Source organism: Tiliqua scincoides, chromosome 7, assembly GCF_035046505.1.
Source record: "Tiliqua scincoides isolate rTilSci1 chromosome 7, rTilSci1.hap2, whole genome shotgun sequence".
NCBI lineage: Eukaryota > Metazoa > Chordata > Lepidosauria > Squamata > Scincidae > Tiliqua > Tiliqua scincoides.
In genome coordinates this window covers 34,360,985-34,378,463 of record NC_089827.1, presented here as the reverse complement: position 1 = coordinate 34,378,463, position 17,479 = coordinate 34,360,985, and the positions used below count along the sequence as shown (strand labels likewise).

The window sequence follows — 17,479 nt, the reverse complement described above, 5'->3', positions numbered from 1 at the left end:
TGCTAAAAGCGGGCGCAAAGCAGCTCCTGCAAAACAGAAGTGATTTGCACCCGCTTTCAGTGAAAGTTCCAAGCCTCAGGGAGCGCTGTTCCAAGCCTTAAAGGGATGGGGGAAGCATTACATGAACTGGTGGGTCACGACCCACCAATTTGAGAACCACTGCTATAGTGCCTCTCCAAAATATGATTTCAGAGTATGGGAAGGTAGTGGCATGTGCTGGGCAATGTTCCTTGTAAAAATTGCAGGGACTGTGAGGAGCCTTAATGGAGCTGTATGGGGGAACCCTGGAGCACCATGAAGGAAAGCTGCACAGGGCTCCAATTCTAGTTGTACAGCTTAGGGAACACTGGTGCTTCGTAATAGAGTTGGGGTGTGAGTGCACATATACAAGCATATAATAAGGTGGATCTCATCCCTAGTGCAAAGTACATTTGGCAAAATGGGGCGGGGGGTGGCTCAAGACTGGAGGATAGATGAATCAGGCCCCGGAGGATGCGAGGATGGCGGCAGAGGGATCCCATCCTCCCTGCTAGGCCCTATCTGCTAACACTGGCCTTCAGGTTTCTGCACCAGTGATTTTGCTGGTGGTGGACCCAGTAGCCCCATAGAGGCTGTTGGGGCTTTCTCTGGGCAAGGGAATAAACATCCCTTTACGAGACCTCCATCAGTGTCTTTGCCCTTGCAACGGTGGTAGTTTCAGCACTTTTGCATTGTGGCACCGGCAGCGCAGTTAGTATTGGGCAGTTAATGACTTATCCCTTTGCTGAACAGAAAATCTCTTTGAAATTTGCAATGGACAACAGGTCTCCTGTCTTAATGAATAATACTTATTTGCTTTGTTTCTTGGTTATATGTATTGACGATATAGAAGTGACGTGACCGTCAGATTGTGCCTCTTCTTGTTTGCTTTTACTTCAGTTCATTTGTTGTTTTCTTCTTTTCAGTTTCATAGGAGAATTTATAAAGGAATTCCATTGCAGCTGAGAGGAGAAGTCTGGTCTTTGTTGCTTGATGTCCCTAAAATGAAAGAAGAAATGAAAGACTATTATAATGTGAGTTTGAAAGAGGCAAATTAAGCAGCGTAAGATAGCTTGAATTTTCCATTGTATAGCCAAAAGAATCAAAATTAGACTTCAGTTCTACAAAAAATTGATCTGAGGAATTAATTGTCTTTGCCTCTGGTATAGTTGGGTAAAAGGGCACTTTTTAGTGATGTCTTTCTATTACAGTATTTAGGAGTGGGAGAGCAATCTGTTCATCGTCTTTTCCAGCAACTATCGACGGGTGTCCCTTTTTTTGGAACGGAATAATTTTCCCTTTATTTTACTATGTAAATTGCTTCGTAAAAAATTTTTTTGTTGAAAAGCAGAATATAAATATTGTTGTTAACATCAGTAGTAGTAGTAATTGACATCTACATGTTTCATACTTTATCTTGCATTTTTTTTCTGGAAAAGAAGAAACCCTTAAATGGGTTATGTCAGAATGCCAGATGCAAGGGAGGGCACCAGGATGAGGTCTCTTGTTATCTGGTGTGCTCCCTGGGGCATTTGGTGGGCCGCTGTGAGATAAAGGAAGCTGGACTAGATGGGCCTATGGCCTGATCCAGTGGGGCTGTTCTTATGTTCTTATGTTCTTATGTTCTTTCTGATTTTGGAATCAGAAATTCTATGTAAAAATGACCCTTTCACTTGTTAGGAGATTAAGTTAACTCAGTGTTGCTTTCTCATGTCTAAGGGGCTTGTCCCAGCGGCAAGGGTTCCAGATATTTGGCCCTACAAACAAGTTTGTCTTGATTCCTTCAGCCACACTGATCTTTGACTTTTTTCAGCTATGTTTCCCAGACTTTGTCCCTTAAATAAACTTTATTTTGCCCTCCACTTTGTCAGGGTGCTAAAAGATCCAAAAGGGTAAATATTGCCAAAAGCAAATTGACCATTACCAACCTTATCCTGGAAAGAATGGCTTGTAGGCACAGCCTAGGCTGCCTGGATTTCTCAGCCCCAGGCTTTTTTTCCTTCAAGAGAACACCCTTATAGACACAGGTTCTCAGTGGTCTCTTAAGGTTTTCTTAGTTTTTTAATTGTAATAGCTCATTGTGCTTGAAGTCCCTTAATGATTTTCATTGTTCTGACAGCAGTTTATATCCTGGTTTGGAATACATGACTCAGCTTTTAGGTTGCATAATAAAAGTAAATACATGAGCTTGCAGGGAACAATCAACTCAGACTAGCAAACACTGTTGACTGATTAGGGTACTCTCAAGCAAGAAATGCACATCCTGTCTTGACCAAATCATTGTTAGATTAGAACAATATTCAAATAAAACTCATTTGTATTCGAATGCGAAAATGCTCTCACTATAATGCAGACAGATGTTTGAGACATAAAGTAATAAGGTATATCCCTGGTATTATACCTGAACCAAAACTGTCTGACAAGCCATGGATAATGAGTAACTGCGAAACCAGGATCTTAAACCATAATTTGAAGCTGATTTGCAAACTATAGTTTGGACAAACTGTGGTTTAACATTACATTTGAACTGACAAACCATGTTTGGGATGTTGCTCTGCCTGCAGTTTGGGACTGTTTCTGAGGATTCTCCAGGAAGGCAAGGCAAGGGGGAAATGTTTGCCTATACTTACAGTATATACATCATGGTTTGTAGTCTAAACTGCAGTCGGCACAAATCGTTGTTCGATGTTATGTCTGTAAACCAACCAAGTAGAGCTTGCATACACTGTGGCTATACTATGTGCATCCTCAATCCTGGTACCATCCCCCATATTGGCTAGACTGAGGTTTATAGATATTTGGGTGGCCTATCAAATTGTTTCTCTTGTCATTCGTTAATTGGCCAATTGAGGAAGGCAGTGGGGATGATTATCTTCAGTGTGCTTTTGCTGGGGAAAGAGATGGTGTACCTGGAAGTAACTTAGGGCGCAATCCTAACCCACTTTCCAGCACTGACATAAGAGCAATACAGTTCCAAGGTAAGGGAACAAACATTCCCTTACTTTGAAGAGGCCCCCATGTGTGCCATTCAACTACAGGATGCAGTACATGTTCCATTGGCGCAGCTATGCCTGCACTGGAAAGTTGGCTACGATTTGGACCTTATTCAGGTAGGTGGCTCTTTCCCCTCAGCAAGATTACAGAGTCCTCTGCAACAAGCGAATATTGGAATGGCACAATTACAATTTTTCTGTATGTAGTTTCTGACCTTCTCCATCAGAAAAAATGAAGAATCTGAGATTCTGCCATCCCACTCAGAAGCACAGAAGTGTGGTTAGAATCTTCCTCCTTGGCTAAAAGAAGAAAAATATTTGTATGGAGGAGCATTTGATCATGCCAGTTCTCATCTGCAGCCAAAACGTGATACAGACCAGATATGGATTTTGCAGTTAGGGTATAGTTACAAATGTTTATGGGCTTATACCTTAACTGTGAACTTTACATATAAACATTGTTGATTTATTTTTCCTAGACCTTAAAAAATCAAGCACGGGGGACCTCCCCGGATATCAGACAAATTGATCTTGATGTCAATCGGACATATCGGGATCATATCATGTTTAGAGACAGATATGGAGTTAAGTAAGTAAAGCTTAATCTACTCAGTTATTTGATTTCTAGCATATCAGAACTTTGAAAAACTAAACGCAAACTTACTAGGAAGTAAGTCCCACTGAATACAAGGGGACATATTCCAAGTAAATATGCATAGGATTGTGCTGTTAATGGGTACAAAGACTGCATTCTTAAAATCCTCCCCGTCTAATGCTCATTGTAGAAAGCACCAGATATTATGGGATCGGTCATCAAGACTGGTTGCCTGAAATTTTTCCCCTTCATACTTTCAGCCTGTTATGGCATTGCTATAGCAGAGCTATGTGTGGAAATAAGTTCGGATCTCTAAAAGTTGAAACAATCATGAAATTTTTCATTTACTGTTTAGAGTTGCCCATGGAAGAAAAGCTTTACGTGTAATCTGAGGAAATATTTGAGACTTTTAAATAAGAACTTTTTAACACAATTGAGAGTATTGAAAAATAACCACATAGCACTTTCTCAAATTTAGTGTTAAGGAACTTTGTGTATATGGAAGGAAAATGGCTCCCATTTAAGCCATTATAATGGGAGCCATTAAGCTCCCATTATAAACAAGCTTGTTTATAGAAATTATATATGTTTGACCAAAGATGTTTTTTATTACTAGATCCTTTTTCACTTCCTTGAGGAGAACCTGAACCATGACTTTTAATATAATGTATTTTTAATTTTCACAGAACTGGGAAATGAAGTTTAATGTATCATTCATAGCATTGTGGCTTCTGGGGCCCATGAATGCTGCTTTTTGTTTCAAAAATTATGAAACGCCAATTAATGCAGAATGTCACTTCTATATTAATCTCCTCGACAGCTGTGAATGAAAGCTTACAGACCATCTCCTTGACTACTTGACCTGACTATGGGGTTCTAATTCCTTTAACACTAGATTGATGTTCCAAGAGTTCTTTGTCATTCTTCTGAAGTGGGTCTGTGCTACAGTATAGTATCCTGTAGTCATCCTCTAGTTGTTTTGCTGCATGATATTAACTGAATTCCTCTGTTTCGCAACTGGAGTTCAAAGTACCATGCATCATGTTCTACATGTCCAACTAGTCTAAACTAAGGGGGAGGGTTCCCAAAACATATTGTCATTATGGAGGTGACAGCAGGGGATGATGCGTCATCCCCCCAAGTCAAACGTCCCACTGAAGATGTCCAAGTATAACCTGTCTATTAAAAATGTTTTCCCATTTATGAAAAACTATGTTACTGACATTGCAGAGGGTTTATAGAGATTTATAAAATTATATACATTACGGATAGTGGGTAGAGAGAATCCTACAACTCAAGATCACCCACCGAAACCGATTGGCAATAGATTCAGGAAAGAAAAGAAGTGTGTGTGTGTGTGTGTGTGTGTGTGTGTGTGTGTGTGTGTGTGTGTGTGTGTGTGTGTGTGTGTAACAGATATATAAAAATAATTTAAAATGTTGCTTAAGTCTTTAAACCACAGATTAAAATACATTGTAGGATCTAATCCCAGTGTTTCACTTTCAGTTGTGGAAAGCATCTTCAGAGGGTTACAAAGAATTTGTATCCTCTCATCTGTTAGCTGGGCACTGACTGTAAATTCTTTGAAACATTGGGACGAGAATCTGTTTTAATCCATGGCTTAAAGACTTGCTCAATATTTTAAATTCTATTTTAAACTCATCTAGCCACGAAAGCCCTAGTATGTTTGCAAAAGAAGTAGTACTTCTCACATCAAATTAATTTATGGCATTCATTGCTATGGGATATGGTAGTGATTAGATGACCTTAAAAGGGGATTAGACAAATGCATAGAGAAGGATGGGCCTAATGCTGGGTATTAGTCATGATGGCTAAATAGATCTTCCATCTTTTGGAAACAATGAACTTGTGGATAACTGTTGCCAAGGAGAAATGCAGGAGGGGAGCTCTTGCCTTCAGGTCCTCCCAGGGGCATCAGGTTGTTCCCTGTGGGAAGCAGAATGGTGGTCTAGGTGGGCTTTAGTCTGATCTAGCAGTGCTCTTCTTATATTTTCATCTCTGTCTTTACTGACAGTTTCTTTGGGTGTAGTGGAGACCTTTTAGGTACAATTGTCCAAGGCCCTTCTGCCTTCTCAAAGTACCTTACTGGGTACATGCGAATTGTGATACCAGTTCCATGAAAGCAAGGGAAAAAAGATGGGTGAGACTTCTCAGAAAATGCCTTGCTAAGCCCAAAGACTATTTCATTTGAGACACTTCATTTGAGATACCAAAATCAATGGGTGATGTTAGTAAATGAAGGAACTTGATAAAAAGAATTTAGTTGCCCTTGTTTCTTGATAGCCCCAAACCTACTGTGGTTTCCTTTCCAAATTGGTCCCTTCTTTCTTTACTATGTGTTATGACCTCATTTTTGTAATTGAGTTTAACTTGACATTGAAATTGCACTAACATAATAAGCACGTGCAGACTGACTCTGTGACCTTCTGGTTGGGTCATTTCCTGCAGTCTAAGTGCATTAAAATATGCCATGTATTCATGGTTTTACCAAGGCTATGTAAATACACAATGGTTTGTGGTTTACTATTTGAAGATTGTAAAATAAGTTAAACTTCAGTAACCCTTTCATATGTTCAGTCAATTGAAGTTTTAAATTTTACTTGAATTACTTTTTGTTTTGTTTTCTTTCTAGGCAACAATCTTTATTCCATGTTTTAGCTGCATATTCTGTATATAACACGGTAGGTAACAGTTCAAATGTATCATGTGGTCTTTTAGAGTTTGCTCTTAAAATATAGTGCTGATAGAGCCATATGAGCAATGCCAATGACAGGTTACTGGGGGGTCTGAAGCAAAACCTTGCAGTAGACTCCCCATGGCACCCACCACTCCCTCTCCCACCACTTGCACCACCACTGCCACCAGTACTGAGGCTTCTGAAGTTGGCCTGCCCAGGTAGGCATCAGAGCATAGATTCTTGGTCAGTGTCTCACATGGTTGACCCCCATACCACTCTGTTACCAAAAGGGCTGTTTTGTTTAGGGGAATTATTACAAAACTTATTACTGCCCTTATTGGAACCTTAGGATCTTAGGCTGGATAACAAGACGGTGTAATGCAGAGAAATTCCCTTTAGCTTAAAGAGGAGACTGAGAGAAAGATAACTTTTAATAAAAGATTATAGTTTTATTACAAAAGCACAAAGGTAAACATAATGCATATGGAGAAATGATAAGTGTATGTTTCTTGGTCCTAGTACTTGATTCCAATGTACCTAGCTTTCGTGGTGGTTGCGTGTGAAAAGTGTTTGGTGCATCCGAGGAAATTAGAAAAAGGAAAGGTTGTAGGTAAGGATTTTAGGGGTCCCTGCTGCTAATCCTAGCTGCTAACTAAAGATGGGGAGAGAAGGGGAGAAACGGGGGGGGGGGGGAAGAAGGGAAAGAGTTCCAGTCACAAGATAGTTACCTGTCCTGTAGAGCAGTTGGAGGGGTGGGGGAGAGTCCTGTGAAGAGGACCCTCTGACACAGCACAGATGTGTTGGTCCTTGGAGAGAGAGCCAGAGAGAGCATGTGGGAGGAAGCCCTCTCTTAAAAAGAGTTTTCAGACAGAGCTGGGCTGGATTGTAGCTTGATTACTACCACCCAGCAGCGTGCTTGGAGTGTGTAAAACATTGAAAGGATCAGTGTCAGTTATCAGCAAAATTCAATGGGGTCAAATGCTTCCTAGATGGGGGAACTTCAGCAACACAAGAAGTCAGTTCAAGTTTGCATACAGTACTTAAGCAGTGATTGGATCAGGAGACACTTTTGCATACAGTTCTTAAACAGTGATTGGGTTAAAACAAAACAATGAATACAGTAATGTAGGAGACACTTAAACAATGATTTAAGATGTCAGACTTCCTCCCATAATGTGTGACCATAGGGAGGTGGTAGTTGTGTAACCATGAGCTTGTGACTTGACCAGAGTTTTGGAAATGTGGCCTGTGTGAAAAGTTTTCGCCTGCATGATATTGTAGTAACATAACCAGATATAGAGAGAAAGTCACAACTAAAAGGCAAAAGGGGATTTTCACATAACAACTCCTACATGAAAATAGAAAAAAAACAAAGAGCAAAATGGAAACAATGGGCAGCTTAAACAGGCCTGCACTGTGTTGGATTGTGGCAAAAGCCTGGCTGGCCATTGTTAAAGGAAGTGTTTCTGATTCTTGAATAGATGCAGCCAAAATTTTAAGCTAACTTTTTTCCTCTGGCATTAGACCACCTCTAAACTAGTGACAGGACCATTGCGCCCTGGACAACTGTGTCCCAGTTAAACACAATCCTGTATTGGATATTTGTGTGCATTCTTTTTGCATCCCTAGTCCCCTCTAAACTGACTTATTGCTTCTTATTCTTTCCCTGGGGAGCAAGCCTAGCCATTGTATTATAGGAGGATTTTGCAGACTCATATGTGTTTTCTTTTGTCTATGTTTTCAGGAGGTTGGATATTGTCAGGGAATGAGCCACATCACAGCGTTACTCCTTATGTATATGAATGAAGAAGATGCCTTCTGGGCCCTGGTAAAACTGCTCTCAGGACCCAAGCATGCGATGCACGGTACGCGATTTCAGGACTTGTTCCAAAGGCATACTTGAGGCCTGATGGGATTAGTCAATACCAGGACCTGATTTGGAGTACCTTGAGTCAGATCTTCTAGGGCACAATCCTAACCCCTAATGTCAGAGATTTCCAGCACTGGCATAGCGGTGCCAATGGGACATGTGCTGCATCCTGCAGTTCGGTGTCACTCATGGAGGCCTCCTCAAAGTAAGGGAATGTTTGTTCCCTTACCTTAGAGCTGCATTGCCCTTATGTCTGTGCTGGAAATCACTGACATAAGGGGTTAGGATTGCGCCCTTAGTTGCTTCTATGATCCAGTTAAAGTGTTTTTGTTTTTTTCTCTGGTGAGAATTTAACTTTTAAATTCTGCATCATAAAATAAGACCTACTTAAAGGGGCATTTTGATATCATGGCTTGCAAAAAGCCCATGAGCAGTCTGTGGGCAGAGAGCTGACTATGCAGCAATGCAAAAGGCCCACTGATCATCTGAAACATCTTTGCCTTGAATCCATTCTTGGCACTTAAAAAGTCAGGATTTAAAGTCAATTTTCTGTGCACCTGGTGGAAAACACAAATAGAAGAATTAGATTTTATTGAAAATATTGTCAGGCAGGGTTCTTTCATGGCAAGTTGCAACTTGGGACAAACTTTTCAAATATTTGGACCCATGGGTGTGACTATCAATAAGATTGTGGTGGAGTTAATATCAGATTCACAGTGACTTTTGTCCAGTCTAGTCACAGCAATGTTACCTGCCATACATTTGGTATATCCCCTACCATCTGGCCAAACTGGAAGCAGGACCCATCTTATAAGAATAAACCTGAATTCATCTGTGCTCTTCACAGGTGCTGTTACCATTACACCTTTACTTGGGGCTATGAGAACAAGTCTTGGACTCAGGCACTGTGGTGTTCCCCCCCCCCCCCCCGTACAGAAATTAGAAACTTTTGTTCCTGGTTCGCTGTAAAGGGTAAACCATTTTGTCCAAGCCTAGCAAGCTGTGGTTTGTACAATTTTAGGTGAAATGGCAAACTATTGTTGAAAGTTTCTAATCTTTATGAACGATGGAAGGAGGGAATGCTTGAGCCTATGCCTATGCCTACTTGTGTTCCTTTTGTGTGTACCCTTCTGTGTGTGTCTGAGCCAGGGTTGGGTGAGTCCAACACAGCTTTACTCAAGTTGAGTCACGAGTTTCTGCCACTGTGACTCGACTCAAAAATGAGTCCTGACGGGTGGAGTACCTTGAGTCCTTGAGTCACCCAGTGCTGTTTCGCAACTAAAAAACTCGAGTCTCGAGCCATTCCCTTTAAAAAACCAACCATGGGAAAAAACAGAGCTGCAGCAGGTGTGCGTGTTCTCTTTAAACGCTCCCCTGCTGTTCCATCCCATCTGTAAACAAGGCGGGAGGGGGTGGGACAGACTGCGTGAGAGCAGGGACAGAAGCGGCAAGTGAGAGGAGTGTCATGTGCAGCAGCTGGGAGGCTTACCAGTATGACCCAATCCTTTGCAGCTCTACTCAGATGTAGTCCCATTTGCGCCAGTCATTCAATGAGTCTTTCTCCTTCCAAGTAACAACAGAGCCCATCAATAGCAGAGCTAGAGGGCGTGCAAAGCACTGAGTTTAGCAGAGAGCCTCACCTTGGCTTGCAAAGCACTACGTGTTGCACAGATCCTCACCACAGGCATGCAAGTGGCCCCCTCCTCTTCAGTGCAGGGGCAGCAGGTGAGGCAGAACTGCCCATCTTTGTCCATGGAAAAGCACCGCAACTGCCCTGCTTGTTTACACCTAAGGAGGTTCTCCTTACAACCACTTTCTCAAGTGTAAGGAGAGCCTCCTTGGGTGTAAGCAGGCAGGGCAGCTGCGGTGCTTTTGCATGGACTACAATAGGATGGTTCTTCCTCACCTTCTGCCCCCATATTGCATGCCCCTGCTTCAGAACCATTCCAGTCTGCTAGCAGTGAGGCTGTGTGCATACATACAGTGCTTTGCAAGCCAAAGTGAGGCTCACTGCAAAACTTAGTGCTTTGCATCCTCTCTAGCTAAGCTGTGGGAGCCCACAGGAGCCAGCCATGCAGTTGGAAAGCATGATTGCTATGAACCCCTCCCCCCCTCCCTCTCTGGACTTCTTCAGCCAATTCTAAGCAAGAAACCCCTTGGGCTCCTCCTCCTGCCTTCCCTTATCCAAAGAAAAAAACCAGACTACCCATCCTTCATTCAATGATCATTGGTTCCTTCAGAGATGGGCTCCTGCCTACCCCCTCCTGCTCTATGCAAAAACAAAACATTCCCTGCCTCCTGGCTGGAACTTCCTTGCTGCTCACCTGGTCTGAATGATGGCCCCACGAGGTCTCTCATGCTGCAGATGAAGTAAGTAAGCACACCCAGACACAGATAGACTCCAGTGCGCATGCGTGGGAAATCAGTGCAGAGTTAAGTGGCCTCAGACTCAAGTCAGTGCCAGAGTCATTGGCACAAGTGAGTCGAGTGTACGCAAGTCAGCAAAAACACCTGTTATTTGCAACTCAGACTCCAGTTCCCATCCCTAGTCCGAGCATATCTAGACCACTTTATGCATTGGAGGAAATGGACTCTAAATCATGAAAGTCTATGCCAGAATAAATGTGTGAATCTTTGGTGTGCTTCAGGACACTTAATTATTTTAAAAATTTAAGTAATAGTTGTGTGTTTTTGAAATTAACATTTCTGAAACTCATGGCTTTCTTAAATCTGTGAATTTATTTTGTGGGAGTGTGTTGCTCAACTTCTTGTTGTTGTCCCCCCCCCCCCACTCTGTTGTTGTTGTTTCTCACTTCCGTCTCTTTTTGTAGGTTTTTTTATCCCTGGTTTTCCAAAGTTGTTGAGGTTTCAAGAGCATCATGACAAAATAATGAAGAAATTTTTGTCTAAACTTAAGCAACATTTTGTAAGTAGATGACTCCACAGAGACAGGCCTTTTCCAGTCTTATTACTTGAGGGCCATTTTTATTGGGGATACCATTTTATTGGGAAAAATGAGGGCCATTTTATTGAACTTAGAACCTTTCACATGCAGTTTGTATACTTTGCCACTGAGCAGTGGCCTTTGCTAAGTTGCCTCCAGTATGTTATGTACATGTGTGTGTGAATGAGTTAATTGGAGCCTTAATTAGAATTTGGACACACAGTTTAGTTTTGATGCCTACCCCCTTCAGGGAAGTGCAGTTTCCAAAATTACTTCAACTAGTGACAAGTTTAAAATATACATAGCCCCCTAAAGTGGCTGAATGTGCCCTGTACAGTAGGAATGGGCAAGTTCAGGCTTGCAAGATTTCCCTTACTTTTTTACCAGTCTCAAGGATCATCAGCCAGAAAGTGTTGTGGGGATAGAGATAAGCTTAGAATTAAGGGACAGAGTGTCTCTGAGCACCTGCTGAGTCTGAGAACTTGTTTTCAGTACCAGAACTGAGTTCAGTCCCTTCACACAAAAATCCATGCCTGGACTCCTGGTTGTCCAAAACTCTTGCTGATCTCTCAGAGATCTACCAGAAGAGTCTATTATACTGTTGTACATTAAGGGCTGAGGTTCTGTGCACACACACAAAAAACCTGATTTCAGCTGGAACTCAACATGTTCTTAACTGTGCAGAGTTTCAACCGCTCTCTTGCCCATTTTATTGGAAGGCTATGAAACATAAAAATATATTAGTGTTATGAAGTACAGCACATTCTTTTTCTGTATTTTTTATGAATTTTCTGATTGGACATAAAATTGTCATCGACAGGATCAACAGTAACCTGAGGCTGTAAACTTGCCATAGATACTCACCTATAAGATGAGAAATTTGTGCCATATAAATCAACCAATAAATCATCTCCTTGCCTTACCTGCAGGTTACTCGGGTCAGGGCTGTTCAGGCAGCCAGGAAGAACAAAAACACAATGCAGAGATAATTAGAGGGCTATTCTCTCCAGGGCAACAAGGCTGAAAGCTACAGCCAGAGTTAACCTTTTCAGTCCTCCCGAGACAAAAGTAAACCAGGACTCAAGGATTCAATTTAAATCAAGCAAGCCTCATTCTCTTTGGCAGGATCACACCCAACCTTTCTGCACCATTTTGCAAACATTTTGCCTCATTTTGCAGATATTTGGCAGAGGTCTGGTTTTTAAAACACCAGAATTTAATCCTCATTTCCATCGGAAACAAAGTTCCAGGCTACAATTCAGTGCACCATTACTTAAGAATAACACCCATGAAAAGCGATGGGTCTACTGAGTAAATTGGTTTGCAACTATGTGTAGCCATGCTTGCTCATGCTCAGTTCTTGTTGCTTTCTCTCTGCTGTGAATTGAATTGCACACTCCCAGTTATGTGTTATAAATTGTATGTTATATGTTGAGCATCTGGCTTGATACACCAGGCACCTTAAAGAAGGATTTGATTAATGGTCCTACTGGTACTGAGTAAGTGCACTTACCTGAAGTTGTAAAGAGCAAAATTTAAAAAGTTAATGAATAAAAATGTATCTTATGATCTTTTACTAAATTTTTAATAAATTAAGACTGTACTTTGGTAACAATTACTGGTAGGTTATTTTTCAGAATGTGGCCTTGGGTAAAATCAGACAAAATTATAGTCTGACATCCCCCTAACTCCCCCCCCCCAACTTATCAGAGGGTCATAGAAAACTCCATGTTTGGCTCAAAACTTGCCCTTGATTTATCTGTGAGATCAACTTATACTTGAGTGTCTGTGGTAAGTGCAGTTATTGGGAAGTAGATTCTGCTGAAATTTAAGAGACTGCATTCCAACTAATAAATATACGTATAGGACGTGAAATTTTTGCCAAGTAATCCAGCTCCAGTTCTCACTTCGCCTTATCTCCAGGTCAATCAGAGGGCCTTTCAACTCTGAACAGTTTCAGTTCTTGCTAAAGCAGGCTCATTTGTTTCTATAGCAGTGGTTTTCACCCGCTGTGCCACAGCTTGGGGGCCAGAGGAGGCAGGCAGCAGCCCTGTGTGGGAGAAGCTGCTGCTTTGACTCTCACAGGAGAGTCTGCTGTGCAGCTGCTTTGCATCTCTTGCTGTGAGCAAGAGGAAGGCTGCAACCTGATCCTCCTTTACCTGGGAGTAAGCCCTGTTGACTATTATGGCTGCACCCTGATCCTCCCGATCCACAGCATCTCCTGCTGTGAGCAAGAGGAAGGCTGCAACCCGATCCTACTTTACCTGGGAGTAAGTCCTGTTGACTAGTATGAGGCTTACTTCTGAGTAGATACACCTAGGATTGGGTATCAAGTCCCTTGTCTGCCCTGCCTGCTGACTCAGCAACCCGAAAAGCCTGGAGGAGGTCTGAGCGGAGTGAGAACGAGGGAGCCAGGGGCAGGCATGCAGGTACGAAGCCAGCGAGTCTCCTGAGGCTACCAGCCTTAGAATGGGCTGGCTGAAGTCCCTTTTCCTTGCCACAGTTGCCTGCAGCTCCCCAAATTGACCCTCCCTGCCTCACCTTTGCCTCACCCCACCTTTCAGAGGAGGGGCATTGGGCCACAATCCTATCCACACTTTCCTGGGAGTAAGCCCCATTGACTATAATGGGACTTACTTCTGAGTAGACTGGGCTAGGCTGGACTCTCAGGTTCCTCTCCAACCCACTTTCCTGGGAGTGAGCTCCATTTACTGTAATGGGACTTACTTCTGAGTAGACATGCTTAGGATTGGGCTTTTTTCTGAACTACAGGAGCAGGCAATGGGGGAGAGAATGTGAGGCAAATGATTCTGGACCTTTGGAAGGTGTGGATCAGTGAGGAGAGGGACAGTAGGAGAGGTGCTAACTGCAGTTATGAGATGGGGGAATGTGCCTAAGGGAGGGGTGGGGTGGGGAGAGGAGGAGAGAGAAGTGCCAATTGCCTGCTCCTGTATTTGAGAAGAAAGAGTGCAACCAAAAGCCCAATCCTAGGCATGTCTACTCAGAAGTAAGTCCCACAGGCACAGGATTGTGCCCTTTGTCATGTAATTATTTAATTGCATTAATTATATTCATTAAAAATTAATTGTAATATAGTAATTAAACGTAAGTAAAAAACTGGGAGTGTGCCTTGCCAATTTTAGTGCCTTGACAGTGTGCTGTGAGCTGAAAAAGGTTGAAAATGGCTGTTTTATAGTAACTTTCCTGGGAAATTCCAGCCATGGTTAACCTTTTATTCTCCTCCGTTCCCTTTGCTGCTGCAACCTGGTTCCTTTTTGCAAATGCATTTGGCAGAAGTCTTTCTTTTTTCAACACCAGGATGGGATCCTCCTTTCCATCAGAAATTCAATTCAGGCTACAATTCAATGCACATTTACTTAAGAATAACACCCATGGAAAGCAGAGGGTCTACTTCTTAGTAAAAAGGTTTGCAAATATATGCAGCTGCATCACTCTGCTGTGAATTGAATTGCACACTCAGTTATGTGTTGTATGTTCTATGTAGAACTTCTGGCTTAACACACCTGACATCTTAAAGGTGGATTTGATTCATGGTTCTCCTGCAGTGGTTCCCAACCTTTTTCACTTGCATATCGCTTGGCAGCCCATTTCCATAAATTGTACCCTTCATATTAGCAAAATGTCTGTAATAATACAAGCCCTCATCTCCTCCATATGAACGCCCAGACTTCATGTATTTCAGTGTTTTCTCTTTTTAACTGTTTGAAGAACAGAAGACTTTGCCTTTGCACTGTTTTGTACCAGAAGTGTGCTGAGAAATTCTGGGTGATTGATCACTTTCCATATTATGTTTCAGCTTTTTTACTGAGCTGGTTTTCAATCACTGGTTCATACATGAATTGATGACCAAAAACTAGCTATTGGTGGGGCTTTCACAACCAACTAGCTACCTCCCTTCCTGCCTTGCTGGTCCTTGCAAGGCATTCTGGAGCATGACTTGCCTTTTCCTGCTATTATTCCATTCTTTTTCAAGTACCCCTAAAAGTCCTGTTGAGTGTCCCTGGAGTACATGACTGCCAGGTTGGGAACCACTGTTCTACTGGTATGTTGTTTACAGTGCACTTACTCCGATACTGTTTACAAAAAGGTGGTGAAGACCAGAATTTAAAAAGAATAAAAATGTATCTTATGATCTTTTACTATGTTTTTAATAAATTAGAGACTACAGTTCTTAGGTAACAATTAGTGGTAGGCTATTTTTCTGGATCTGGCCTCGGGTAAAATCAGACAAAACTATAGACACCTCCCTAAGTTTAACCCCTGACTTCTCCGAGGGTCATAGAAAATTCCATGATTTCTTTCTCAAAACCTGCCCTTGACTTATCTGTGGGGTTGACTTATAGGCGGGTGTCTGCAGTAAGTCGCTGTCATTAATCTGCTTCCGCTTGTGGTCTCATATATGCCATATTGGTTTCCTTCCATTAGTGAAAATAAGACCATTAATCGGGGTGTGAGTGTATGCATAAAACTGTTAAAATAAAATAATTGGTTAGTGAAAACTGGAATTACCCACGAATTTCCCCTCTAGGCTAAAAATTGTGGTTTCAGTTTTCACAGCAGAGTTCATACAGCGTTTGGACTGTAGGTCACTGCTGCTTATTGCTTTGATTTTGGAGGAGTTTGCCTTCTAGGGCGTAATATGTCGCAGACACATCCTGCCTAGATGGGTGCCTGAGAGGGCTCGATGCCTGATTTTAATAAATGGGAATAAACAAGATGCTGCTAAATTTGTATAGAAAACAAACGGCAGTAGCAGCAGTGAAGAGTCTAGTCTTGAAGTACTGACATTCCTGCACATCACTGAGGTGTAGTGTTTCATTTTTCCCTCATCAAGAAAATTTTATATAAATGAACATTTAAAAAGTGACCCAGGAATTAGAGGCAGCAAAAAATGAAACTAATTTCTGTTCAGTACTCAGATTGGAAACAGTATATAGTGCCTCTCTTGGGTTTAAATAAAACTTAAAAAAAAAAGGAACTTAAATTTATTAAACCACTTTTGCTCCTGGATCAAGCCAACTAATGAAGCAAATTGTTTTTGTGACATTCATTCTGGTGGCCTTGCATGTACATGTGTGTGCAAGTGGATAATTTTTACTATTCTTAATTTCTCAAATCACTTGGTTGGGCTTCAAGATCTTAGGAGCACCTCTGTTGTTGTTGTGGAAGTGCAAATGAAATTGATTTCTTGATGTTTTATCCTAGGGCTGGCAGCTGCATATTGACCCTTTACAGGGCCAAGAGTCATAGCTACTGCTGTCACATTATCCATTCTCTGCAGGGAATCCACCATGATACTTGCCTTCCTTCTCATTCTGCAACTGTGCCCCACCTCCAAACCAAATGTTGTCCCTTCAGTACTTCTCACAATCTCCAGGAGGGCCTTACCCTTAGAGGTGCTATCCACCTCTTCGAGCTTTCCTCAGACCTGGCACGTGACCGAAAAAGGATCCAAATTGGTTTCTGAAACTTTCTTGAACTTCCCAAGACCTGTCGTTGAACTGTTCATAAACTTTGCATGTTTCATAAGGAACAGATTAGCCATTATTTATATGCTTTCTTACTTACAGGAAAATAAAACCAGGAAAACCAGACACATGAATTGCAAATCGGCTTTGAAACTTATTTTCATTTTTATTTGTTCAGTTCAGTTCAGTAAGACCTTTATTGGCATAAACATTTTTATTTGTAAGCAGTCCTACAGAGCAACTTGATGTCATGAAAGGAGAATTCCTGAAAGCACATATAACCTGAGCCATTTTAGGCTTTTTGCTTCAGATTGGATCCAAACCCTGTCACCAGCTTGTACAATTTTTGGCAATTCCCTCTTCACTCTCCAGACCATCATACCCCTTGAAAATCTTCCCCTAACTTTCAGGAGAAGATTTTCAGGGACTGGAATGGCTAGAAAAGGAAGAGAAATTGCCAAAATTGTACCCCCCCCCTTCCTTACTTAAGACGGAGACAGTGTTTGACTGCAGCCCTTTGTAACCAGCCACTTGAACTGTGCCTGTTGTTCATGTTATATATGTCTTCTGTTTGGAGAGAGGAAGACAGAGATCAGGGCAGAATTCCTATCATGTTATGGTCAGGTTTCAGACTGAAGATATTTTGCCAATTAACTTTTGGTTCATAAACTTTTGGGTGCTGAATGACAAGATGCTGTGTTCTTACTGGAGGGTTTATGTGCTGTTTCTTCTTGGCAGGACTCCCAGGAAGTTACCACCAGCTTTTACACAATGAAGTGGTTTTTCCAATGTTTCCTCGACCGTGTGAGTGTCCTTGGTGGTGATATTTTCTAGCTGTATCATGAAAGCATCTGTTTATATTGGGGGAGGGT

At 41.9% G+C, this 17,479-nt stretch overlaps 1 protein-coding gene across 5 annotated transcripts in view; it reads left to right on the top strand.

The window, feature by feature from the left end:
• The window catches only part of USP6NL (USP6 N-terminal like), a 182,269-nt gene that overhangs the window by 138,146 nt on the left and 26,644 nt on the right, over nt 1-17,479 (top strand). For all 5 annotated transcript variants that reach the window (XM_066634374.1, XM_066634371.1, XM_066634373.1 and 2 more), the window contains 6 exons: nt 945-1,052; nt 3,491-3,600; nt 6,260-6,308; nt 8,049-8,169; nt 11,006-11,100; nt 17,346-17,411. In XM_066634374.1, the coding sequence (XP_066490471.1) occupies nt 945-1,052; nt 3,491-3,600; nt 6,260-6,308; nt 8,049-8,169; nt 11,006-11,100; nt 17,346-17,411 (549 nt within the window). The remainder of the gene's footprint in view (nt 1-944; nt 1,053-3,490; nt 3,601-6,259; nt 6,309-8,048; nt 8,170-11,005; nt 11,101-17,345; nt 17,412-17,479) is intronic.